Below are 26,737 nucleotides of genomic sequence, written 5' to 3'. Positions count from 1 at the left end.
TACAAATTCTTTCCAAATACACCGTAGTATGCAGGGGAAAGTTGTTCTACATAATTCAGTTTAACAATTAATAAGGTAAATGGTGTGATTACTGCAGTGTTGATGGTTGTGGTGCTGTTCTCCTAATTAGTGAGATGCCTATGTTGTGGATCAGCTTAAATGATACCAATGGATATAATTTCCTTAAAAGTGGGTGGATGCACTTGTTTCTACGGAAAACTACAAAAACAATGTAAATTCCCAACTAATAGGGTAGTTTTGTAATAACCCTAGATGTAAGATTTCCCAGTATAAATCTGGCATGTTTACCATTATACTTCAAAATTAGGGGTGTTAATGTCTCTGATTTAATTTGGCTTGCTATATTGGCATGTCAGTTTTTAATTTACTTAAAAACACTTGATTATTCCTTGTTGATAAATTATTTGATATCTAAAGACTTTTAGTAAGGTTTGGAGGTTTTTGGTTTGTTTTTTTTCTTTTTTAAAAATCTGAAATATCTCAGCTTTTCCAAGTCTTTGATTGCATTCATGTCTTTTTTTGGTTTGCTTCTAGAAACTTTCTCCTTTCCTTTAATTCCCTCATAACTAGGTGGAGTTCTTTGTCGCTTGCATGCTACCAGTGCTTCTTCTGATCCAGGCGGTCTGACTGTGTGTTCATTACAGCTGCCCTTCATTTCTGTGCTGCTTCAGGGATGTCTTCAGAGAGTCTGGGTTTGATTGACCTCTGGAGAAACATAGTCTGACCTGCTGGCATTGGTCATCTGCAGGGTACTGTGAGAATAAATGAGGGTAAGAAAGTGCTCTTAATCCAGTACTCATCATTAAGTGAAAGAATTGATGCATGTGCAGAGCTGCCCAGACTGGAGGAGTAATACAGTGATAACTGTGAGAGACTGTGTGTGAATTTGTTTCCCACATTTAAAATGGTAGAGATGTGTTCTACTGCTTATCTCATTCTTCTGTGTTTTCCAGGTCATTACTTGTCAGTCACCAGGAATGTACTTGCCAGGCTGTTTTAGTGTTTTCTTTTGGTAGGTCTTAATATATCCAAAGTAGAAGCTGAGCACAGCAGCAGCAGCAGAAAGGGGAGGTAGTCCAGGCTCTGCCAATGCAGCTGCCAGTCAGCCTCACAGAATTTGGGTGCATTTTTTTCTGAAAATTGAGAACTACTGAATTAACCCCTCAGAGATTTTGCTCATAGTTGCTTGATGTTTGCTACTTAATGTTGCTGCAATCAGGCTACTGTACTTCTGGTAATTAGATGATACCAGGCATAATAATTGGTGGTTTGGCAACATCGATGCAAACTACAGCTAATGTGGTAAGATCAGGATGGAATTCTTTCTTTGGCTTTGTATTTTCTATTTCTTGATAACCAGGGTTTGTGGAGCTGGTAATCCTGAATAAAGCAAAATCTGCTATGTTGTTCAGAGATAAGTGTCTCTACTCATACTTGTATGTTTGTGTTCTGTTCTGAAAATGCAGTTCACAACTGACTGAATTACAGGACTATCTATTTTAATGCTACAGAAAAAAAGAACTCTCTTCAACTGATGGCTGTGGACTAGGGTCATGTACATATGTGTGTCTCCTTTAATGTAATATTTTGCCAGTAATACAAACAGGGTCTGGAATTGAAACGAATATAGGAATATATTAATTCTGAGTTGTGCTTAGCAGAAGAGTTAATTGACAGGTTTAGTACTATATTAACTTAGTTATGTTGCTTCCAGAACCCAACATATTGTCAGAAACCCTCAGTTACACCATTTACAGAGATTTAACTCCTTTAAAAATTATTTCTCAGGCCTGAGTAGTTTTAGATAATAAAAAATGGAATTGTTTTACAGTAATTTAATTTCTTTCCTTCTAACTTGCCTCTATAATCATTAAATGAGTATTCAGTAAATGCTGTATCCAGTAACCAACAACTGCTTTAATGTCTGGAACAATCCTGTCGTTTACATATCTGGGAATGCTTTTGCATATATGCAGAAATACCTCTCGCTCCGTTCTGAAAAATGAAAGGTAAAAAGTTACCTCCCTGGGTTTTTTTTTTTTTAAATGATGGTTGTAGCAAACAGCTTATTTGTTTTTGATGCTTTTGTTATCATTCAACGAGTAGGAACAACTTGGATATATTTTTTTTTAACCCGCATAGTTAAGAGTATCCATCACTATTTATGTTGTGAGCAGATCTAATGTGGGAAATTGGACTAATGCCGCACTGGACTGTATTCTGCATTAGGGAAAGATACCTATCAATATACACTCAGAATTCTCTCAAGGATACCTATTTTATCTCAATTTATTCTTTTTCATCTTGCATTTCTTCTGCTACTGTGGAAGATTGATGGATGAATCAGGAACGGGTGTTTTCTGATTTGGATCTCTGCACCGCAGGGTTTAGTGGTGCTTAGTTGCAACAGGATTGGAGCTAAGGTATCTTTGAGCTGGTTAAACCACCTCCTCTGTTAGCAGTGATGTTTGACCTTGTTCCAGCTTTCATGGTTGATCACAATATGAAAAGCTTTCAAAGAAGGGAAGAAAATATAAGGCTTCTCAGTCAATGTTTAGACACCTATGACCCCACATATTGGGGAAAAGAAGCTGTCCACATCACATTTTTTTGGATCTTAAGTATTTTTATTTTTCAGATTCAGTTGAGATTCCATATTTACTCCTAAACCTAATAATTTAAGGCATCTATTAAAAAAGAAGCTTTAATTGAAGATAAAAACCTTTAGAATTACTTAGTATAAGAGGAAGTCCTCAAATCTGTGCAAATTGTTCCACTTTTTCTTACCAATAGTTCAGGACTCACAGTATACTGAACAAGCATGTTTCATCTCCCAGGTATTTTTTATAGTATTAACCTAGATAAGGACTTCAGTTCTTCTGTCACTACCTTTTTGCCAAGTAATTTGTTGAATATTTTTGATTCAGTTTCACTATTGTATCAGTTGTTCTGGAAGGCCAGTAGTGCTACAGATAACCTGTGATAACGAAAATGCTACATGAGGCTTGAAGCATTGTCCTGGCAAAATGTAATACTTATGGCTTCTCACCACTTTTGAACCCTAGACAGTGTGCAAATGTTTGCTTTTTTGGGCAATATTGAAAAATAAAGATTGCATTTAAAGATAAAAGTTAATTGATATGAGCTGCTGAAGCCTTACATTGGTTTAATTGTTAAGAACATGAAGGAATGCTCATGTTCTAGTCTAAATGCATGTATTTACATAGAGGGAAATACTATATCTTCCATATGATTTAGGGAAAAGACCCGTAAAATCCAGCTTTCAGTGTAAGACTGCCCAGTCCACACAAAACTATGTCCGTAAGTGCCACATCTACACATTTTGTTAAACACCTCCAGGTATGTCGACTCAACCTGGGTAGCATCTTCACCTTTACGTATTATTTCATATTCCAAAAGAAAAAAGGAGACAAACTCAGCAAGCAAACAAAAAACGAAACGAAAAAAGAGCAACCCGAAGGGCCTATGGAAATGTCTTTGAAGTTATTCACGTACTTTTTCCTTCAGTAAAATAATCAAGTATGTATTTGGTCGTTGTGGGTTTTTTTTCTCTCTGCTGGTGAATTCTGTGGCAGTTGAAGAGCTTTGAATGTCTTCTGAATTTGGGAGGAAAAAAGTTTCTTTGTACTACATATTTTTATGAATTTAATACTGATTTTTATCCCAGCTTCACCTAAAAGAAAATTCCAGTAGTGTGCCCACAAATTCACTTCAGGGAAAGGCCATGTGAAGACAAGTAGTGTAACTGGTGAGAAGTCTTCATTTTTTTAGGATGAAATTTAAAAATAAAGTGTAAAATGTGGAGTAAATAATGTGCTAACCAACATATAATACATATTTTAAGATTGCACTGGAAAGAGTTGGTTTGATTCATCATTCATGATGAATACATTTTTTTTGTTTTGTTGGTGGTTTTTTTGGAACTAAGGCTAGAACTTGAACACTGGTTCTTGGGTGGTATATAAATTGATACAGCTAACTGCAGTAGATTTAAACTCTCATTTTTGGCTTGGTAGAAGTTTTAGAACTGGATTTGCAATCCAAGTGTCTGCTGGCCTTGTGTCATACAATTACTGACTTAGAGAAAGCCTTTTGTAATGTAGGGAACTTAGTAATTTTGGATGTTGTGGCACAGTGATAACAGTGAACTGTTGAATACCTATGTTTTGAGGAGCTTGACTTTCAGCCACATGCAGAGAAAGGGTTTATGTTTATGCAAATAATGGGATTGAAGTCTCTACATGGGGTTGTATTCAGAGGGCAGCTGCTGCTAATCCAAAGCAAGCTTATCCAAAGCAAGAATAATTAATGCTTTGGAACTGTACTTGCCTCACAGCTTGCCCCCAAACTGGGGAAGAGAGAAATCCCTTCTGTAATGTCTGCTTAATTGCCTTCCTGTAGAAAGATTTAAGTGCCTGAAAAGCTTGAACATAACCTTTAAATTAAGTAAATAATCATAAGTAAATAATTTGGTACCCAAGTAGATGACCAAATGACAAATAAACTCACAGATATCAGTGAGTTATCCCGACTTGTGATACTGATATTATAGTTACCCATAAATTAGAATCTATGCTTTAAGCTACAATTTTTCTATGCAGCGAAAAACCCTCAAATATGTGGCAAAATTTAATTCTCATTGCTATTAAAACTAATAAATGTGTTTCAAAGTGTTTGTGTAGTTCAGATGTTTTTATCTAGAGTTGTATGTGTCCCGAGTGTAATTTTTTTTTTCCTGACTTCCATGAAGGCTTAGGTCCTTGGATGTCAAAGAGTATTTTGCTTTCAAATTAATCTGAGGCAGACGGGAGTTAAAGTTTCTGGCATAAATTTATTGTTTGTACCATAATAAACCAAAGAAAAAAGTTGAAATGTGAAGTTGCTGGAATAAAAAGAAGAAGAAAAGGATAAGTCCTGTTCTATAGTCGCCTCTTCCCTCTTGCCCTCAGCATCTGCGACCAGCTGTGATTATAGAGGCAGGATGCCAGCCCGGATATACTTTTTTTTCCCAATCATAAATGCAGTTTTTACCTTACCCACTAAAGATCATGCAGGACTTTGTTCATTCTAGAATTTAGTTGTACTTGCCTAAAGATTCACTGAATAACTCGTATGATTTTAAGAGTCCAGTTGCATAAAACTTAGTACAAAATAGTTTCATTTTCAAGTTGTTAACCGTTTGAATAGTGATTTAATTGCCCCAGGGACTAGTTGTTTAATTTCAAGTTGTTGAAGAGTAAGAATGCTGATAGTCGTCAGATCCAGTCTGTTGCATATAGTGACAGGAGGTGTTACACTGTAAATTTCAATTATCCTTTTTCTGACCATTCTTTTTTAATAGCAAGTTAGGTATCAATGTGATTATTTTGAAGGACTGAATTGCAGACCCACGAAATAAAAATGAAACCTTTTGATGTATTCTGTATTTTCTGATATATTTGGATACTTGATTTTTGCGTTAGTAGTGTTTCAGTAGCAAATAGCCAAGATACTTGAAGATCTTGGCTGAGATTTGCAGAAGTAACTTGTGGTCGCTTGCAGATTTCTAGAGCGATGGAGATTTGCAGAAGTGCCTGCTGTGTCACTGCTTGGATGTTCCTCTTGATGTCTTTATAGAAAATTATTTATTTTTTATGTTAATGCTTTGAGTATTTACTGCGTTTGTGGTGTCTTTCGGAAGGCAATTCAGAGTGTCTGCTTATCTTAGAACTCCTGCCTTCTGCCTGTTGATAAAATATGTGAACACTGAGCTTTTAAAAGAAGAGGTAACATTCAAAGAAAGGGAGGGGGAGCCTTGCTGATTGATAGAAGACATTGACATTCCTAAAAATTAGGTTTCTAAAATGTCACTAATTTTTCTTTTGGTCTCTTTTGCTTGTTTTTTAACAAGATCCTCAGAAACTAGAAAGCAAAATGAAACTTTTTTTTTTTTTTTTCTTTTTCTGACTGTGGTATAAAGTGTTTGCCGGCTGCAGCGCGGGGGATGTTCGGCGCTGGCCCCGGCGGTGCCGCTGTCCGAGGGCCGCGGCCCCGGCAGGTGCCCGCGGGAAGGATCCACCACGCTTTGTCTGAGTGGGTGCACCAGCGCCATTTAGATGCTAATGTGATATACGCTGCGGTTTTGTGCTAGACCTTGACTGCATCTCAGGAATGTGGCCTGTCTGGTTTTAGGTTGGCATTCAAAGGGCCTACTGTAATTCCTGCCGGCCAATCGATTGATTAAAGCCGAGCTCTTCTGGCTGCAGTGTGCCGAAGGAAGCGGTTGTGCCGGTGGAGAATTAGAATTACAGACTTCTTTGGTACTCCAGATCTTACCTGCTGGTCTCCGTGCTTTGTTTGCCATCTGCGATTTGGCAGTGAAGTAAATTTGCTCTGTTAAGGCACACATGCGGCATTAGCTTTATTGGCAAAGGTTGAACCTTTCTTTCCGTTCATGTTTCCTTTTTGCTGGGATATCCAAATGCTGCATTATTCCCTTCAACATTTCTTGCAAATGTATGGAGAGTGGAGTATATTTCTGTATTTTTACCGTGGATGTCGCAGTTTTCTGTTGTTAGGTTATTTTCTGGTTCTATGGAATATATATTCTAGTTCACGTTTAAAGTGAATAAATGAATAACCTAGGCATAACAGGAACTTGCTATAATAAATCTAAGTTCTGCTTACTGCATCTTAGAAGCAATTTGCTGTATTTTGTGCTGAAAATAAAGGATGTAGTTATGTATGCTGCAAACACAAATTTAAAATGTAGCCCGGGGAGTAAATTTTTTGTCATTCTGTTTTTTACATGAATGCAGTATCTATCGGATTTTTCTGTGCTGCATTCCTTTTGTATTCTTGTAAAATAAAATGATAACTGTTAACTTTGTTTTCTGGAAAAGCATACATTCTTTCAGATCTCTCTATTAAATGTGTTGAATAATAATTTGCTTCTGGATGATGAAACATGCATGGAGCACAGGGGAGAAAAACTGTGAATCTAGTTGGCCTTAGCTAGCAATTACTTTAGCAGAAAAAACAAAACATACAAATATCTCCTGAGCACTTAGGGGTAATCATTCAGACACTGACTGTCTCCATCTCTAGCCAAAAAGGGGCATATGATAATTAGATTTTGAAGGACCATGTGCTCTTGCTACGGAGCTAAATATTAAAATGCAAGAAAGCAGACTACCACATGGCACCGATGATTTTAATGGCAGTTCATGGTAAAATGCTCTCTCTTTATGTTGCTTTTTAGGTTACCTAGGGTGAAACAAAATTACAGGCTTGGAGACTCTGGAAAAGCTCAGCATCAGCGTTTGAGGTAAAAATGAACATACTGAACTAATCTTGGGAGTGTCCTCTTTGTTAACTTTATGGAATTGATTGGAGGAGAAATTTTCATCAAGATTCATTTTGTGTTTAAGTTTTCAGTATTGATTTTTAAAAATTGGTCTTCACAATCTCTTTTTAGGTCTGGCAAAATGCACACTTTCAGGTGTATATATTGTGCAAATTTTTTATTTTATAGCTTTAAGAACACTCTAGATCTGCTTAAATATGGTATTTTTTCTTTAAGTTGTAGTTTTATATAAATATAATATGCTTGATATAAATACATAATAAATGTATTTGGCTAATATGTCTAGAAATTCACGGTCATTAATTTCTGTCTTTCTGAATTTTAATTTTATGGGTAAATCGCCATCTTAAGTGCACAGTAATTTTTATTTTACTAAAAAGACTGGTGTACTTCAAGAGAAATGGTTGTTGCTTCTTCATGAGTTGACTTTTCAAATTGAAATAGTTTAAAGAAGCTTGAATTCTGATTTTTTTTTTAATGTCTAACTCAAAGTGAAAATACATGTGAATGGAAAAAGCAGTACAGTTACATAAACCATGGTGCAATTATATCAAACACTCTACTCTTCTATTTCTCACATGAGCCAGTAATTATTAATAGTAACCTGGAAGTAGGACTAGGGAAGTATGTGCACATTTAAACTAAATTCTTTTAAATCTTTTAAATTTTAGTTTCTGATAGTAAATAAAATATTTCATGTTCAGAGCAAACCTAAATATTTTGTTTCTGTCAGCAAGTTGTGGTGTAGGCTCAAGATATAAATGTTAATAAGCACCTGAATTACCACAATTAATCCTGTTATTGTATTTCCATTTCAAATAATTTTTATAGTTCATAGATTTTTTGTTCTTGTTTTTTTAAGAGTCAAGGCTTGAAAATTATGTGATTAATCTACAAGCTGATATCATGATGTCAAAATGCAGTTCAGGAAGCATAAACACAGAGACTGCAGAAATTAAAACGGTAAGACTGCTTTGTAGTGTGGGAAAAGCAGGTTTTGATGTATCACTGCACTATGTTCTCCTATTTTATATTTAAAGATGTTTCAGAACCATAGAGTAAAGTAACTTTCATGTGTGAGTTTATAGAAATGGACTGAATGTCTTTGGAAAGAAAAATGAAAGTAGCTACTTTCTTTTATTCATAGAAGTTTAGATGTTTATCATGAAACACTTGCTCTGATACTTCTTATGTAGCTGAATATGATTAGAAATCTATTCCGTTTTTTAAAAGGATGTGTATATGTTTTTCTTGTGGATTTTATATTCAGATGTGGTTGTGTTGGTGAAATATGATCAGTTTAAAAAAAAAAAACGAGTTGACACAAGGGGTTAGAATTAGAATTGCATTCATATGTTGTTACAGATAGGAGATACAAAGTAAATGGTAAGGAAAAGAAATTACAGGTGAATTAAGGTCTTAGTTTCAATAGTATGCTTCAGTTTGAAATATGAGTTCAACAAAATTAGGGAAATATTCTATCTGATTAAAACTGCATAGCAGAAAAATGTGCTTTGATAACATAGGGAAGACAGAAATATATTTAGGTCTGCTGGTGCTTACCTTGCCTTGCATCTTAGATCCATATACTTCATACTTTATCTTTTGTCATCTGTGTTAGGGAGGTGAAAGGAGTCTGCACAGCGCCAGTTCTACGCTGCTGATTAAGCAACTGCATAATTAGGATTGTTGCACAGGCCTTGTACATATAATTTTAGAAAAGGAAAGTTTATTGTAGAATCTGGCTGCATGTCTGTATTCTTTAAAGGAGAAACATCCCCTTTCTGAATGTTTATTCTGAATGCCTCATGCACTGGTACCACTAGAGATGTGCTACAAAACTGATTTTTGTTTTTACATTTTATTGCTTTATTTGTAAATGCCCTGCAGCCTGTGTGCGTTGTGTTGATAAACAGTGGCATAATCCTTTTGCATTTGACTGTTCAGTGTGAAGCAGCACAACCCCTGTGTGAACGATGACTTGCTGGCTCTGTTGGTCCAGGTGGACTGATTGCACAAAGTGTTTATTAGGCTTTTGCTCCAAGTCCAGGTTTGGTCATACGTGGAGGACTTAAGGGGTTTTCTGAGGCTGCTAAGTGTCATGTTGTACTCCATTTCTCTCCTACAAACAGACATTTAGGAGGAGTCTGCCAGGAATTTCACGTGTTAACTGTTGTACTGCTTGTAGAAGTGCTTCAGAATAAGCTTATCCAAATGTAGAGCCTCAATTTAACTTTTGTTTTAATAAGCTCTAATGAAACTTTTCCTGGACAACAAGAAAGCAGCTGTCGTTGTGCTGGTATGCTTTGGTAGGCTATTAATGACCAATGTTAGACTGGTTCTATATCAGAAAAATAGAAAAAATAGAATTCTTGTAGTTCAAAATGAATATTCACAAAGAATATTTCTGAATATGGTAGGGAAACAAGGGAAGATGGTCCTTAAAGGGATGCTTATATTTGAGCTTTGGAAGCATCTATGCATTCCCTTCTTGGAAAGGAACACATCTGAAATGCATTCTTGTTTTTTCATTTAAGAATATTAGAAGACCAAATATAAAAATTGCTGTTAGGCAATGCATGGGATAAAGATCTTTGAAGGATGAGAGAGAAAGAATGTCTCGTAAGATGTGTTCTGTGTTAAAGAGACCACAATATAAAAAAGATTTCTGATTCATCTTACTGAGTAATATTGACAGTTGTTTGATGTTTGAGTTTTGGACTTTTTTTTTTTTTTTTCAGATAAAACTGGGAGTGTTTGCCTTGGGACATACAAGTTCTCTTAAGAGAACTAAAGTTGCAGGAGTAATATTAACAGAATACACTTCTTTTTTTGGAAGAAGTAGTGTGTTCTTCTGGACTGTCACTGAAAAAGTCAAATCCTTTAAAAAGTACACTTCTTTAGAAAGAAAGCTTAGAAATCAGGCAACATAGAAATATTGCAAGGTCACCTAAATTGATGAAAAACCAATTCTTGCCACTGAATGCTTACAGTGTAAGTTGGTATGTAACATTCTCAGTGACATCTTGTATTTTAACATTTACATTAATTTTCTACTCTGTATTTTGTATTTGTAATAGTTTACATTTTTCTTTTTATTTGGTCCTTTACCCCAGTAAGAATTTGCTCTGTTAGATCATTCAGCAAGTTAATGTTTCATGTAGCACTTGAACATAAAAATTGCTATAAAGAAACTACGTTAAGACTTTCAAGTGTTCATGTAAGAGAATATTCAAGCAGCAAGGTTCTATTCATATTTTTTTTTATAAATTGTCGTTTATTTCCTTTAGAATAAGTGGATTGTTTTTACCTCTTGAGGCTATCTTGTTTTGACTGGTGCTGAAAATGTTTTTAGAGGATAAATTAGACATTCCTGGACAAGGATGAAATCCTAAAACATCAGAAATAATGCTTGTATCACAAGGATTATATTAGGTACAAAGGTACGAATCAATATAGAAAGCAAATTAAATACATTGCAAATGGCAGTAAGAAATTTTTAGTGTTAATAGAAGATGATTATAGTTTCGCATTAACTTGTGAATACAGCACAAACTGTGCTCACAAATGGTGGTAAAAACTTGAAAGACATTTCTCTCTTCTCTGTATACCTCAGTGGCATTCTATAAATGTTTTAAACTGTCCTCCAAGCAGGAGTAGATCCAGGATGTCTCATTCCAGGTGAAGCCTCTGGTCAGTGTGGCTTGTATTCCTTAGTACAGTAAACCTTGAATTTATTGTGCGCCAGGGGATGGCTTCAAATTGGATATAGTCATGTGACTGAAAAACCTACACCACAGTTCCAGATTTATTGCAGACTGGAAAAAATTGCTATTGCATGTTGACCTCATTTCCAACGTGTTTTTTGTGAAAAACAGTTCTTTAAATGATGGAATAAGGGGTTAATTTTAGCTCTGCAGTTTACTCTCTGTTCACATAAATGTGCATAAAAATAAGGGTACTAGGTTGTGAATTCTGCTCTTAAAACTCTCAAGAATGATGGCCATGAAACTGGAACTTTCACTATTATTTTAGTAGAACAAGTGAGCACTCAAATGAGCGCTTGAGCACTGTGCTGCCTTATCCAGCTTCCATAACTAGTCTAGGGTCACAGAAGTATGATTCGTTTCAGGTGTTTCTTGCTCCGGATTCAGCTTCAGCAAATTCTTACAGTTTCTTGTTCTATCAGGTTTCAAAAATAATGCAGTGGACAAAGATGGAACATCTTAACAAGTATCTTTATTACCCAAATAGTAAAGGCTGAGCAGGACTGGTTTGACTTTTTGTTTGCATCACTGTTAGCTAGTTTCAGTTAGCTCATGTTCAGTTTTCTGTCCACAGATTCTGAACATATGTGCTTACATCTCAAATGTTTTCAATTTAAAAATCTGTTCTTCGAGTAGATGTGTTCTTTCCCTTTTTATTTCTAGATGACCCTGTACTGCTTTTTTTTTATTGAAGAACTTGATATTTTTCCTCCCTCTTGAAATAGACACTCTAGAATGATACAATTACTACATTATTCTGGCTTACTGCCGTAATAATGTTGACATTGATCTTGTCAGATCTTATATACTTCCAGTACAAATCATAGAAGTGAGGGCCAGGACTAGGAAACCTTAGTATAGCAGAAAGAAACATTGATTTGGGAGAATAACTTTTTCTTTTTACCTGACTTAGCTTAAATTCCCTCCCCCTATATGTTCTTTCAAATGTGTTAAGTCTCATGAAAGCTCAACCCAGGCATGATTGCAGTGGCACACAATGCTGTTTTGGTCATGTGTACTTTTCAAGTTAGAAATGTGCATATACTTCTTCTTTCACACTTCAAAGGGTTTTTCTGAGAATGCTTTTTGGTCTCAATGACATAATTGTATTTCAGAGCAGGTCTTCTGTGAAGGTGCACAAACCAAAGCTGTAGTTTTGAGTGTATTTTGTTTCACAGCCTTTCCAGATCAAGGTGGAACCACATGTAAGCATAAATCCTCTGGCTTCTTACAGCAGGGTAGCTAAACTGGTATCACTGTTGTTTGGTGCATAGCAAAAGAGGTGAATTATTTGTAATATTAGATCCTGTACTTGTTTTTTATTAGCAGCCTTTAAAAATAAAGTTGGTTTTCTCTCCTTAATTCCTTCCTGGTGATGTGATATAGCTGTTTTATATGTTCCCAAAGTTGTATTTATCATTTTAAAAAGAAACACAACACAAATGGAACAGTAAACAAAGAGGAGGAGCTGTTCATCTAAAGCGATTTATAAAACTGAAGTGGCTGAGCTTATGTGCAGGAATGATTGAGGAGTCAGCTTCAGCTTTTATTATGGAAAATGTTTGGGTTTTTTTTCACTGGTCCATTCTAGCAATTATTATGACAGTGAGGTGCTGTTTTAAACAAAGCAAACATTAGTTGTTTTTCACCAGTTGCTCAATGTAAGTAGAGAAGCATGATTGAGACTGTTTCAGTGAAATACAGTAGTCATACAAAAGAACTTTGTGTTCTTCAAACACTACAAGGAGTTTGAACTATATGATCTTTAAGGTCCATTCCAACCCAAACCATTCTGTAATTCTAAGGATTTTTTTTGTCTCTGTTACCAAATAGTGCTTCCACTCACGGGAATACAGAAAGAAAAGCTAGATATATTAAAGGAGACCATCTATGAGCTTGGAGTACGGGGTGTTGGGGATGTGACCTTTTTCCCTGCTTTTTTTCCCTTCTTCCCTGTTATCCTGCAGTTAAGCTGTCAGTTCATACAAAAGCTTCACTAAGGTTAGTAGTGAAGGCCATAATAATTTTCCCAGGCTAGAGGTTTTTATGTTGTGGGGTTTTTATTTGTTTTACTTGGTAGATTTTTTTGTTTGGCTTTGTCTGTTTTAACCTTGATCATTCTGACAAATAGAAAATGTTTTTAAAACACACACACTGATAATGAGGACTTCGTATCTTTAGTAAGAAAGTGTTTGCTGGTGCTCAATTGCCATGAAGTTCTTTAAGCTTTGTTTATGAGTTAGTGTCTTTATAGAAGTTGGTGGTTAACCTGGTAAGGATTCCATTCTCTATTAGTCCTTACCAGAGTCATCAGCAATTATCTATAGTGCTTCTTCCAGTTCTTAAAAAGATAATTTTATCAGAATCTGATGATTTGAAAATACTGAAATTCTTGTGTAGTTTCTATTCTTTTCCTAGCAATTAGAATAAAATTCTTGTTTGCATGTATTTAAAGCTTTAATTAGTTAAAGGTCTTTTTGGTTGGAAAAAAAATGGAAAATCTGATACTTGTGCTGTAAAATTCAGTGTTTTTCTTTCCTGAAGTAAAGCTAAGACAGCTTTACTTTTTGAAGTTTAAATCTAAAATGAGATTCTGTTAGACCATAAATGGAACTTCATATTAAAAGGTATGTGTGTAAATTCAAATGCCTGGAAAGAGCATTGTCCTGTAAAGTACATCTCCTTTCGAATTTCTGGGGTATTTTGATAAGCACACATCTTCAAGTAGAAAAGTGCCACAAATGTAAAATTAACATTTTTCTGCTGAAAATAGTGCGAGAAGAAACACTTCTGTAAGTAAAATCAAGCAATGTCCTTTTCTTGATAAAAATTTTCTCTTATTGCTTGAGATGGCAAGTATATCTAATACTGTTTCATTTTCTTCTCATAGTAGGTTGTGCTGGAACAAAAATGCAATGAAAGAAACACTGGATGAATGAATGAAAAGCCCTGCTTTGCAATCCCTCAGCATGGCGGGACTGCAGCTCATGACCCCTGCTTCCTCCCCAATGGGTCCATTTTTTGGACTACCATGGCAACAAGAAGCAATTCATGATAACATTTACACGCCAAGAAAATATCAGGTACTAGTGATAGTACTAATACAGTAACATTAAAAGAAATAGAATTAAATCCATTAATTAGTGGAAGGCAAACCGAGAGCAGGTGGAGAATGTGCTGTGATGCACACTGTCAAGACATATCTGTCTCAGCTCCACCTGTTGGGAGCCAGTTCTTTAGTTTGACTTTGTTTGACATTTGTTATATCCCCCCATCCCTCTTCTTAGTTTGCTCTAATGAGCAGAGCAGCTTTTAAGCTGATTGTCCTCCTGCCACTCTCTGCAGAATGCTTCTAGGGACAAATAAACTGTGCCTCTCAATTGTATGTATGCATCATATATCCTTCCACTTCTCACTTTGTCTTCCACATGATGTACTAGTTTTGATTTTTGGTTCATATACTAGTCAAAGCAGCTGTCTAAAGTCAGAAACTCACCCCATCAGGGTACTCTGATTTTTCACTTTAAGGAAGACTGCATTCTAGAATACCAGTTCTCTTTGCACTGAAGAGGTGCCCAGAAGCATTTTGTTAGCATTACTGAGAAACTTGATCTAGTCTACTTGCTTATTGGGCTGAATTGATGTGTGCAATTAGATTTGAAAAGCTGTAGCTTCTTTCTTTACACCATATATACAGCAACAGAGTCATTTATTAAAAAGATAGATTCAGAAAGCTACCTGAGAGCAGATTGTGGTGCTGAAGAATTTTAGATTTAAAAGCTGGGCTATATATAGTGTGCTGATATTTTTGAAGGATTGTGAGAATGCATTTTTATGAAAGAGACATGTTAGTTATATGGCACTTGAAAGATCTCAAGCAATAATATTTACTTGTACTTGTCTGTGGTTTATTTATCATTTTTGTTATTTTTTGTCAGCTTTTTCACTGCATTTAAGCAAGTAAGGACATTGTTATTTTTTAAACCTAGGTTGAACTGCTTGAAGCAGCTTTGGATCATAATACAATAGTCTGCTTAAACACTGGCTCAGGGAAGACTTTTATTGCAGTACTACTCACTAAAGAGCTGTCCTATCAGATCAGGGGAGATTTCAACAAAAATGGAAAAAGAACTGTGTTCTTGGTCAACTCGGGTAAGAGGAAATGTTCCTAAACACACTGTTAGCATTTCCATGGAATATTCTGTAACAGAAGTTCTGTGAAAGCAAAGTTGGGAGAAACTTTTGCGTAAAGTCTTCAATAGCAAGGATGATGCCTTTCATCTTTTGTTTCATCATCTGTTTAATACAATCTGTTTGTCTATATAATATGTTCTGTTTTCTATTTTAAAGTTGAGACATTGAATCTGAAGTGCAACTTAGTTACCAATCTGTTTCCTTGATGTGGTTTTGCATAGAGGCAGTTGCCACGTACACACAGTTTAGCATTAGTCTAAGCCAAAGATCACATTATGAAATGTGGTGTTAGGTCATATAATGCACATCTTATAAACTGAAGCATGAGAAGACCTTTATGTAAATGAGATTTATTTTTTTCCTTAAGCAAATCAAGTTGCTCAACAAGTGTCAGCTGTCAGGACACATTCAGACCTTAAAGTGGGAGAGTATTCAAGTTTGGAGATAACTGAATCATGGACAAAAGAGAAGTGGAGTCAGGAATTCTCTAAGCATCAGGTAATGTATTAAGTAAAAACTGTAAGCAAAGCATACAGAGAGGTTGGATCAGAAGTGATTCCTTTTAATTATACATTCAGTTTTTTTAAAAAAGAAATCCAGCATATTGGTAATATTTGTATGTTAATTTTGAGGCAAATATATGTAGGTGTTTTCAGGTTGTTTTTATAAAGCCATCCCCTAAGTCCTTTGTTTTCAATCTCCCTGACTTGTTGTTCATTATGTTGATTGCAGAAGAAATTTTGGGTGTGCATACTATACTTCAGATGCTATTAAAATTTTATTAAATGTTAGGATTTTGGAGTTTACTTTGTGACCTAAAATGAGTATAAAAACTACATAATTTTATCAACAAACTCAATGTTCATGTGTTAGTGTAGAAGAAATAAGTTTTTCTTTAAAATATTCTGATAACATCCAGCTCATGGTACAGCTGCAAATAGTTAAGACCTTATGAAGAACTATCTTTCTTGCCAGAGACATGATGATGGGACACACATAAGGACAGTAAATTTATTAGGATTTAATGATACTTTTTCTGTGTGGTCAGATTGGTGTTGAGATTGTCCGGTGTATTCATTTTTTATCTGGGCATGTGACTGGAGTGATATAGAGGTATATTTAAATACACCATTCAGACAGATGGCTTTCTCCAGTAGAGAATGTTTTATTCTTTTTTGTCCTTATCTGATGTAAGTAGATGAGTAGGGGTTGGTATTTGTCCATGCCGTCTTACAAGACCTGCAGAAGGCTTTTCCTCCTTCACCTCAGACAGCTTGTGCTTTTCTTGTACTGACATTTTTTTCCTTTCAATCTAGGTTCTGGTTATGACATGTCATGTTGCTTTGACTGTTTTGAGAAATGAGTATTTATCCCTGTCAAATATTAATCTTCTGGTATTTGATGAGTGCCATCTTGCTATCCAGGATCATCCATACCGTGAAATTATGAAGGTGCATTTATTGCATGATTGTTTATTTGGTTGAGGAGGAAAAGTGAGTGGGAGGGCTGGAGAATTGGAACCATTTAAGGCAACTTTTGCTACCAAAAAAAATATTAGAGGAACCAACGTTAGCATGTTCCTGGGGCTGTGAAATTACTGTATTAAGACTTCAGTGATACTATGTGGTAGAAGAATAATATGTTTCCTGTATTTTATAGTGGAGATTAAACAAAAACCTGTCTTGAACGGAGAAGCTAAATTCACTGAATTAGGGGAATTTTTTAAATTCACTAATAAAATAATTGAGTTAGGGAATGGGATATGCTAATCGGTTTTTATTATTTTTAAAAATGCTAATCTCTAAAGTTGTTTCTGGGGATCGTTCCAGAATATTCATGGCTCTGTGTTGTTTTTTGCTTATAAGTGAGAGATACCTGCATAATAAGTATCTTTCCAAATATCTTTTCAAGTGCACGTGCCTTTTTATATGGCATGGAAGTATTATGTTATGTATTGTAACTGTGACAAGAATATTCTGTTTAATGCGATCTGTTTCTGTTTTTCCATGTTGTAAATATTTACCTTTAAATGTGATGGCTGTTTAACTTCCAGTCAGTAGAAGAGAAAATATTAATTCAGTGTTTGTTTTTTTGCAAGACCTGCTATTGAAATAAAAGTTTCTAGCCTAAGCATCATAAGTTTGCAGGTAGATTAACGGAGTACCTTCCATAAATAATTTAATTTGATTTTATTTCACAGATCTGTGAGGATTATCCATCATGTCCTCGAATTTTGGGATTGACAGCTTCCATTTTAAATGGGAAATGTGATCCTGCTGAGTTAGAGGAGAAGATCCAGAAACTGGAGCAAATTTTGAAGAGCAATGCTGAAACTGCAACTGATTTGGTGGTCTTAGACAGGTGTGTTTTGTAATGATAAATGGTAAATTGATGCCTGCATTTTCATTTTGGATAGAGGAATAAACCAGTAGCAATATTTAATCTTCTAAATTTTACAAAAGTTTGTGGGTATATGTTGCTGCTATTCCATTTAGGGTGGAGATGGAATGTTAAATCTTTTGAGTATAAAGGCTGATTGGCCTTCATAGGGAGAGATTTTCTGTAGTTAAAAAACAAAACAAACAAGACACAACAAAATGGATCCTCAAACAAAAAAAAACAACCCAAAACAACCAAAAAAACCCTATAACACACCACCAAGCTGAAAAACTGACATTTCACAAAATATTTCTGAACTTTGAAAACGTACTCTTCTGTGTAGAGTGTAAGTATTTCATATCCAGTGTATGCCATAATGTCACTATTTAGGAAAATGTGGCAACATCCACAGTACAATGTGCCCTTAATGCCTGTGAGATTGCCTTTTTTATCTCCTCAAATAACCTCAGTTTTAAAGGCTAATGAAAGATAGAGGGAGATGAGAGGAGGCAGTAAATACTTAAATAATAGAGCAAGTGAGTTACACAATCTAGAATCCTGTGAATGTTGTTTAAACTGAAGGTGGTGATAATGCAATGACTTGTAGTGTAGCTGGGCTAATTAGGATGAAATGATTGCTGTGTAGCTTGTTTTCTTCTACCACCTGTACTGCATTACTGAGTTTCAGACAAAGTTAAAGGTGTTTTTTTCATGTTATAGAACAGGTGTTTCGTCCGCATGTAAATGTTTTAAATGCATTTTTTTTAACTTGTCTGAACCATTTCCTTTTAAGAATTTCTTGCTGCCATTCAAAAACAGTAATTATTTTACTTGTGCAAATGTATATATAGACATAAATTTACATTATGTGGATCGGGTTTTTTTGTATAGCAAGAGAGTGCACTATGGAAAAACAAGTGAAGATGTTGGTGAAGTAAATAGAATTTGCTTAAATTTTCCAGTATTTGAAATGAGGTTAGTAATATTAGCCTTATTTTTAGGAGTGTGTTAGAACAGTGTCTAGAATGAAGCAGTTCAGTATTTTTGGTGGTGGAAGTTTTTCTGAAGGGTTTAACTGTATAACTTCTAATAATTATTGATTCATGGTGGGGAAAGGAATGTTCTTGAATACATATCATATTGCTGTTGTGTTTGCTGTATAATCTTAGGAGCTGAAATAGTTCTAGCTTTCAGAAGTTGTGTTTAACTTGATTTTTGTCCTCATTAAGATATACTTCTCAGCCATGTGAGATTGTTGTAGACTGTGGACCATATACTGACAAAAGTGGGTTATATGGAAGATTATTAAAGGAATTGGATGAAGCACTTGCTTTCCTAAATGACTGCAACATATCTGTACATTCAAAAGAAAGAGATTCTACCTTAATTTCTAAGCAGGTAAGGATATCAAGAAATGCGAGAGAACTGGGGAGTAGAAATCTTACTACTGTTTTTCTTTCCCATGTATGCTACATAACTTAAACCTCCTTAGATAGACATCCTTGACTATCTGCAGCAAAAGAACTGATTTTTGTGTTCATTAACATGCAGTTTTCATAAATGATTTGGGTTTCAATGTGAGGCATTGATTAGAATTTCATTTGGTTTGAGATTCAGATTTGCTTAAAGTACTGAAACAATTCTGCACCCTAATGCTTTAGGTCCTTATCTCTGAAATCAAGAATTTGATATTTTCACCATCTCCTATGACCTTTGAATAATTCAGTACAGAAGAGGAAATAATGCTTCAGGAAGAATTTGGACTGTACCCCATTCTATTAAAAGTTGAAAAAGGAAGAATTTAGGCAAAAATTCCAACTCGTTATGTATGCTGTCTGTAGTTTATCTTAGAACAATATTGGACTAGTGCCACACCTTGCTGCAACAGAATCTGAATCTCAGGCTTGCCCCTGACTTACTCTGTGTTTGCCTCTGTGCTGTCCTGATCTTTGGCACAGGATGGTCCAGAAGGCGTGGAGCGTTTATGAGCTCCACAGCTGCGTTTATCAGTTATCACAGGCGTTTATCCCCTCTCACACAGGGGGTCCAGGTACCTTTTTTTAACCCTGCTTGGCCTTCTGGTTTGGAATTGCTTGCTAAGTTACAATTGTGTAGGTATGTAAGTCTTTGAACAAGAAGTCAGTAGTGAGTCACTACTGTGACTATTCCTGTAGTAGTCCACGAGAAATTTGGAGAACGTATGTCTTTCTTCTGCCCAAAATACTCTGGTTTCCTTTAGCACTGAGGGTTTAAACTTTAAACTGAAGGTTCTGATGCTTTCTGTAAAATATTATTTGTGCCAGAGGGAAAGATGGTACATAAGGTAGCCTGTCACAGTGCATGGGAATTGGAAGTCCTGGTTACTTCTGTGCTAAGCTTAAACCGTAATAGACTAAAATACATAAGGAATGCTGGCTGGAGGTTATCTCTAGGACTTGCAGAGTCCAGAAGAGTGGATTAACTGCTATACATATAAAGCTTGTAACCCTCTGTGCTTGTTTTAAACCAGTAGCTCTCTGAGAAGATGGAGGCACCCGTATTAAGAAAAGAAATGAGTTTCAGACTGAGGTGCTTTATGTCTTGGCAATGTAGAGTATCAAGTATCTGTATGCAGTTACAATTAGAATAGATAGTTTTGCCCTTAAAACTGATAAACTTCACAGAGGATAGGATAGCATCAAGAGGATGGTAACCTGTTCTTTATTTCCTCACAGAAGGGATGAAGGAAGAGAAATCAAAGCAGCAGGTGAAAACCAGCATCCTGACTTATAGTTCAGTTGTAGTTCTGGTAAAATACAGGGCATCCAAACGATAAGTCCTATTAATAGTCCTTTGAATTCCATTTCTGAATTCCTAGTTTGTTTGACAACGTCACTCTTCCTGAGGAAACAATTTCTCATCAGATAAGATTATGATGGTACTCTAATGCCTGTTCTGTTTTCTATGACTAAATACAGTTCTCTTTTCTTATTAGCCCACCCACATGTTCAAACCACTATGTTCTGTTTTACCTTTGAAATGACAGACTATCTAAAGCTACCTTAAGGCCACCATGCAACTTTCTGGTTATATACTTCTGAAACCTTGCCAGCTATCAGTAGTAAATAAAGTAAAAATGCCCAGTAGACTGTTTATTCTATTAGTTCTATGTTATGTAATAAAGATAAGAATTTTTGCTTTGTTTATGTAACTGCTTCAAAAAGTATTCTTTTTAGTATAAATTTCAAGTTGCAGTTCTACGAAATGGCAAATTTTTTATTAAGCTTGTGATTTTTTTGAGATTCAGAAATGTACAGTTTGAAGTTGATTGGTAGTAGTTTAAGGGGGAGGGGGGAACTTGTTCCATTAGAAACATCAAACTTCCTAAAGTCATCTAAATAAGAATAGCAGAGTTCTGCATTTTTTTTAAAGTAGAAAAATTGTCGTAATCCTTACAAAGACTGTGCTGTAAGAGAAAAAAAGCCCCTAGTCTTAAATGAATAGTTCATGAATGTACTCTTTGAACTGATATTTGAATTCATTTGTTGTAGATATTGTCAGACTGTCGAGCTGTGTTGGTTGTTCTGGGACCGTGGTGTGCAGATAAGGTAGCTGGGATGATGGTGAGAGAGCTGCAGAAGTATATCAAACATGAACAAGAGGAGCTGCACAGGAAATTTTTATTGTTTACAGACACTTTCCTAAGGAAAATACATGCACTCTGTGAAGAGCACTTCTCGCCTGCCTCACTTGACCTGAAATTTGTGACCCCAAAAGTAATAAAGCTGCTTGAAATCTTGCGCAAATACAAACCATATGAACGGCAGCAGTTTGAAAGTGTTGAATGGTATAACAATAGGAATCAGGATAATTACGTATCTTGGAGTGATTCTGAAGATGATGATGAGGATGAAGAAATTGAGGAGAAAGAGAAGCCAGAGACTAATTTCCCGTCTCCCTTTACTAATATTTTATGTGGAATTATTTTTGTGGAAAGAAGATACACAGCAGTTGTTCTAAATAGGTAAAGCCTTTTATTTAAAAAAAAATACTCTGCAGAAAAAAGGCAGACTCAGCTGCCAGGATGTTAATATCATGAATATGTAGGGGATTGCCTTGTATTTTCAAAACTCTATTCATAAAGTTGGTTTAGGAGATAATATAAAATATTTCTAAAGCATATGGGAAGAGCATATGTCTGAAAGTTGTACTCAGGGATTTGTTTCAGACCTGAGTTTTTGATCTGACTCCTTTAGAAGGCAAAATGAAATACTGTACTAAACCTGTAAAATAAGCATATACTGATTTGTTGTAATAGGTCTTTAGATTTATATTTGCAATGAATGTTGGAAACTTCTCTAGCCTACTGTGTGCAATGCTTCTGGAAATCTCACCATTACCCTATTAAATCACAATGTTATATGATCCAAGTCTAGAGAAAATCAAATTTCCCCTTGCACAAATATCTCACAGTTGATGTTTATAAAGCAGTATTTAGTCAAACACTATGTGCTTTCTTGAAGTCTCCACCAAGAAAAACATGAGTGTGGGAGTAATTGCCAACTGGCAATATTGTAGTTCCTTATCAGTTCATATTCTTGAATGTGATATATGTTAGCTATGTATAACACTTAATTGTTAAAAGCGATTTGCCACAGACTGTGAATGACGTGATTGATTCACCTATCCTGGTTTTGGTTTTGATGGGTTTCCCTGACAGAATAACAAATGTCCTGTGTGAGGTATTCATTGCATTCTGGATACCTCTAAATCTGACTCCTTTGTTGGTGCATTTTTGCTCGAGTTAATAAGTGCATAACTTACTATAACTTTGATCTGCAGACTTGCCTATGTTTTCTTCGTCAACTTTTATCTTTTCCTTTTCTGCATTTTAAATATGTTCACATAAATCTGCAGTATGAGGCAAACCAAACTGTTCAGCAAAATGAATATATTCTGTTAATAAGTCCTGAAGAAATAACATTAACAGAATCTTTTGCTGAGCTGAAATGATTATTTCATTACCCTACAGGGAATGAACAGAATTCTGAAAACTTTTTTCTTCTCTGTTCAGCTATGAATGTGATTTAAATCATACTGGTTTTCCACTGTGCATTCTTGTATTCCGTGATTTATACACTATACAGTATCCTAACTGCTCTTGAACCTGACAGAATACAGACTGTAGGTGAAATAAGTGATCAAATTCTGCCATCTTTAAGCTTTAGGCACCTTGAGTAGAGGTTATTGGTGGCAAAATATAAAACTATGTGTAATGTTTTATCCTCTTTTGAAAGCTAGCTGCCAGACTCTTATAATGCTCCTTTACCTCATGTAGCATCTGATTTCAGAATACCTGATATTGTATTGACCATCAGACTTGATCTCTTGGAAATAAGATTGGAAGCCTTTGGTGGAGAAGCTCACTGTAGGCCCTCTTCAGCAGAGTGCATTTAATTCAAATCAGCTCTGCTGATGATAGCTATTTTAGGCTATATATAAGGGAAAGACTCTTTACTGAATGAGAAAGTCAGGAGTGTTTGAATTAGTGTATCACAGCTACTTCCAGTAATCCAGTATGGATCATTAAATGGAACTAGGTTAAAAGAGAAGTATAATTTTTCTTAAACATAATTATTACAGTAGTATTTAGAATACCATTTAATGAAATCCGGGATGACTGAAGAAGGGCAAAATTCATGGCATGAGTTGTACTTTCTTTTTATTACATTACATTTTTATTACATGCAGTTGATGGAGTGGCTTGCTCACTGTTTAATTTGGTGTATGCAGTTTAGTTCTGGTGCCTATAAGCTCCTTTACAGAATAGAAGACATTTTCTAAAGCCCATTTCCTTCCATTTGCATTGCAGCACTCTCAGCTCACTTAAGAGAAGGATTTGAAAGCAGAAGTTCTTGTATCTCTTTGAAAAACACCACCTGTTACCTACCACAAATAGTTTTTTTTAGTCACAAGATCGAAGTCCTATATGTTTCTCAGGAGCTTGGCGAAGATTTGCAATGAAGTCTTTATTCAGATACTTTTAATTGTCCAGTTCTATATAAGTGAACTAAAGTAAGAATGTTTGAGATGTCTAATAGATACTTAATTTGTATGGCTTCACAGAAATGCCATGTTGAAAAAGAAATTTAAAAAATTCTGTCCAGTTATTAACCCATATTTTCTCAGAGTGACTTTTTCAAGAGCCTAGACTGCATACAGAAATGTAACTCTATTTGGCCTTGAGCTAACAAGCCACGTTTGCACTTTAGCACACGAGGATCCTTCTAGTCTATTTCCCTAAGGATGGCAAGCTGTATACTTCTTTTCTGTCCTCTTGCCTATCACCCTCTTCATTCCACTTTTAACAGATTACAAAGGAGGAAAGCCTTCAAGGTGTTATATGTTCCCATAAATTTAGTTTAAAATGGGGACTAGGAAAAGGGGCAAGACTTCAGTAGTTTTCCAAGGGTTAAAAGAGCCATTTTCCCTCTTGTTTGGCAGCAGCATGCTGGGCAGATGGAAGGCTTGTAGCTGGGGACTGGAAGAGCACCATCTACTTCTGTGTGAGACAGAGTGCTAGAAGTTTTTTTGGGAAAGGTTTGAGTTACTGCCAGAGGTATAGAGAGACAGGCTGTTCCCTGGCTGTGGGGAGCACCTGGTATTGGATATGATGGATATGCTTTGAGCAGACCCGTACTGGTCTGGCTATAGTGACCCATGCAAGGGATTATTTGTTGTATATAATCCCTTGGCTCTCCTGATCAAAAGCCTGTTGCAGTTGAATAATTCCAAATTGGGTTCATCCTGAAAACTGATCAACTAACGATGCTCCAGCATACTTACTCTGACTGCACACTGTAATTGTGGTTTTAAATCCATAAATGCCTCATTCTTTGAATTAGTGCATTCTTTATTTAGGTAAGCAATCTTCTACCTTATCTGTGAAATCAGAGACTGCAGAAGCCAGCCTTTTTTGCTTCTGTAACATAAAGAACAAACTGAGTGGAAATAAAGTGAGAGCATAGATACTTCTCACATCCCTGTTGAGTATTCTTTTTAAAGAATTGCATTATGTCCTCTATTTGGGTTAATTTCACAATTAGTGAACATCTCACTGTGTAGGCTGAGCATCACTTGAGAAAAACAGGTCAACATTTTGTCACCAGTGTACTTGAACGGAATGCATATTCTAATATTACGTAGATTACAATCTTATATTTTAACCTAGAAGTTAACATTTTATACTGAAGAAACATACTTTTGTTGCAGAAGCAGTTAGTGGTCTTTCTTCTAAAATCTGCCAGAGCTTACAGAAAAAAATAAAAATAGTAGTTTTGAGTAGAGTGCTTTAACAACAGGGAGCCTTAAAGTAATAGATTGGTTTAAAAATATCTAGTTTTACCATGATAGGTCTGAAATGTGTGTGATGCATGAGCATTCCTTGTGTTTCTGTATGCAGTCTGTCTTGTGGTAACCTTACAGAGGTTTTCAGGAAGACTGCAGTCAGTTTATTTGTTAACATGACTTAATTGTCATACTTCCACTTTTCCTTTTAATATAGGTCTTACAAATAATAGATTTTCCTCCATTTTGTAGGATGTGTAACTTCTAAAAACACGTGTAATATTTTTAGGTTGATAAAAGAAGCTGGCAAGCAAGATCCAGAACTGGCTTACATCAGTAGCAATTTTATAACTGGACATGGCATTGGCAAGAACCAGCCTCGTAACAAGCAGATGGAAGTAGAATTTAGAAAACAGGAAGAGGTAACTTCAAGAAAAAAAATGTAAACTGGCAATGCCCTTTTTAGGGGTGTGTGTGTTTTTGAAAACAAGACAAATCAACAGGCAGAGTCCAGGGCACAGTCATTGGAATTTTATAGCTTTGTTTTAACAAATATGCTTACTTATTTGAGATACATATGTTGTTTATAAAACAATAAAAGCATGTTTGGCAACATTGCTATGTCACATTACACAAATAGAAATTAAAACTTCATGTAAAATCATGTTTATATCTAGTCACATCATTATTTAATTTTTCTGTTTTGTGTTAGTGGTAATATTTATTAAGAATGTAAAGAATGTCAGACTTACTGACATTTTCAGTAATTATGCTGATTTTTATATTTTTTTTTTCGAAATTATTTTAAATTTCTAGATCTAAAATTATTTTTATTTTTTCCAAGTTTGATTAATCATTAATTGTTATAAATGTTAACCTCCCCCTTTCCCCCACCCCGCCTCTGATCTTACATAATTTAAAGCTCATCCTGGCTGAGTTGTGCTCCAGACACCACACTTTGCTTTAGTATAGTTTCCTATGTAGTATAAATATCAGAAGTATAATATAAGTATCTAGAATGTGCTCTACCCCCTGAGGATGCTTCAGCCTCAGGAATGTTTGGGGAAAGATGGTGTCCTGAAAGCAGCATTTGTTTTTGCTTTAATACCACAACTGAAAAATTGTAAGTAAGTAGGGGGAATCCTCTCCATTGATAGGGGTTATAGTAGCTTCTTAGACACATTTGATTCCACATACCTGATTTTATTCCTAGAAGTCTGATTCTGATAAATAGAGCTTCTTTATAACTAAATTGTTATGTTTCCAAAAAGATTCTTTGTAAGTTTAGTATTTTCAAGTCTGGACATGTTTTGGGGGTTATTGAGCCACTCATCTTGGTTTTCCTGCCTTGTGCTGAATTTCATGATGGAAATAGATCTTTGACTAACATGTCAAATTTGTCTTTGTTACTTTTGCAGGTTCTTAGAAAATTTCGAGCACATGAGACCAACCTACTTATTGCTACTAGTATTGTAGAAGAGGGTGTTGACATACCAAAATGCAACTTGGTGGTGCGTTTTGATTTGCCCACAGAGTACCGTTCCTATGTGCAGTCAAAAGGAAGAGCTAGAGCACCAATTTCCAATTACATTATGTTAGCAGATACAGACAAAATCAAAAGTTTTGAAGAAGATCTCAAGACATACAAAGCAATTGAGAAGGTATGAGGTCAAAGGAATAGGCC

At 35.5% G+C, this 26,737-nt stretch overlaps 1 protein-coding gene across 4 annotated transcripts in view; it reads left to right on the top strand.

The window, feature by feature from the left end:
- DICER1 (dicer 1, ribonuclease III) overlaps positions 1–26,737 on the top strand; it is a 64,203-nt gene that overhangs the window by 10,330 nt on the left and 27,136 nt on the right. For 2 of the 4 annotated variants that reach the window (XM_088166181.1, XM_014884461.2), the window contains exons 2-12: positions 7,283–7,348; positions 8,250–8,350; positions 14,045–14,237; positions 15,144–15,306; positions 15,716–15,846; positions 16,665–16,799; positions 17,549–17,709; positions 18,957–19,125; positions 21,258–21,730; positions 25,343–25,475; positions 26,472–26,714. In XM_088166181.1, the coding sequence (XP_088022307.1) occupies positions 14,094–14,237; positions 15,144–15,306; positions 15,716–15,846; positions 16,665–16,799; positions 17,549–17,709; positions 18,957–19,125; positions 21,258–21,730; positions 25,343–25,475; positions 26,472–26,714 (1,752 nt within the window). In that variant the 5' untranslated portion in view covers positions 7,283–7,348; positions 8,250–8,350; positions 14,045–14,093. Of the gene's footprint in view, positions 1–7,282; positions 7,349–8,249; positions 8,351–14,044; positions 14,238–15,143; positions 15,307–15,715; positions 15,847–16,664; positions 16,800–17,548; positions 17,710–18,956; positions 19,126–21,257; positions 21,731–25,342; positions 25,476–26,471; positions 26,715–26,737 lie in introns of those variants that run through there. The other 2 variants (XM_014884463.2, XM_088166182.1) reach the window with 2 other exon arrangements.

Source organism: Sturnus vulgaris, chromosome 6, assembly GCF_052056855.1.
Source record: "Sturnus vulgaris isolate bStuVul1 chromosome 6, bStuVul1.hap1, whole genome shotgun sequence".
In the NCBI taxonomy this organism is placed as follows: Eukaryota; Metazoa; Chordata; class Aves; order Passeriformes; family Sturnidae; genus Sturnus; species Sturnus vulgaris.
Note: the sequence above shows the minus strand (reverse complement) of the source record. Positions and strands in the feature narration are given on the sequence as shown.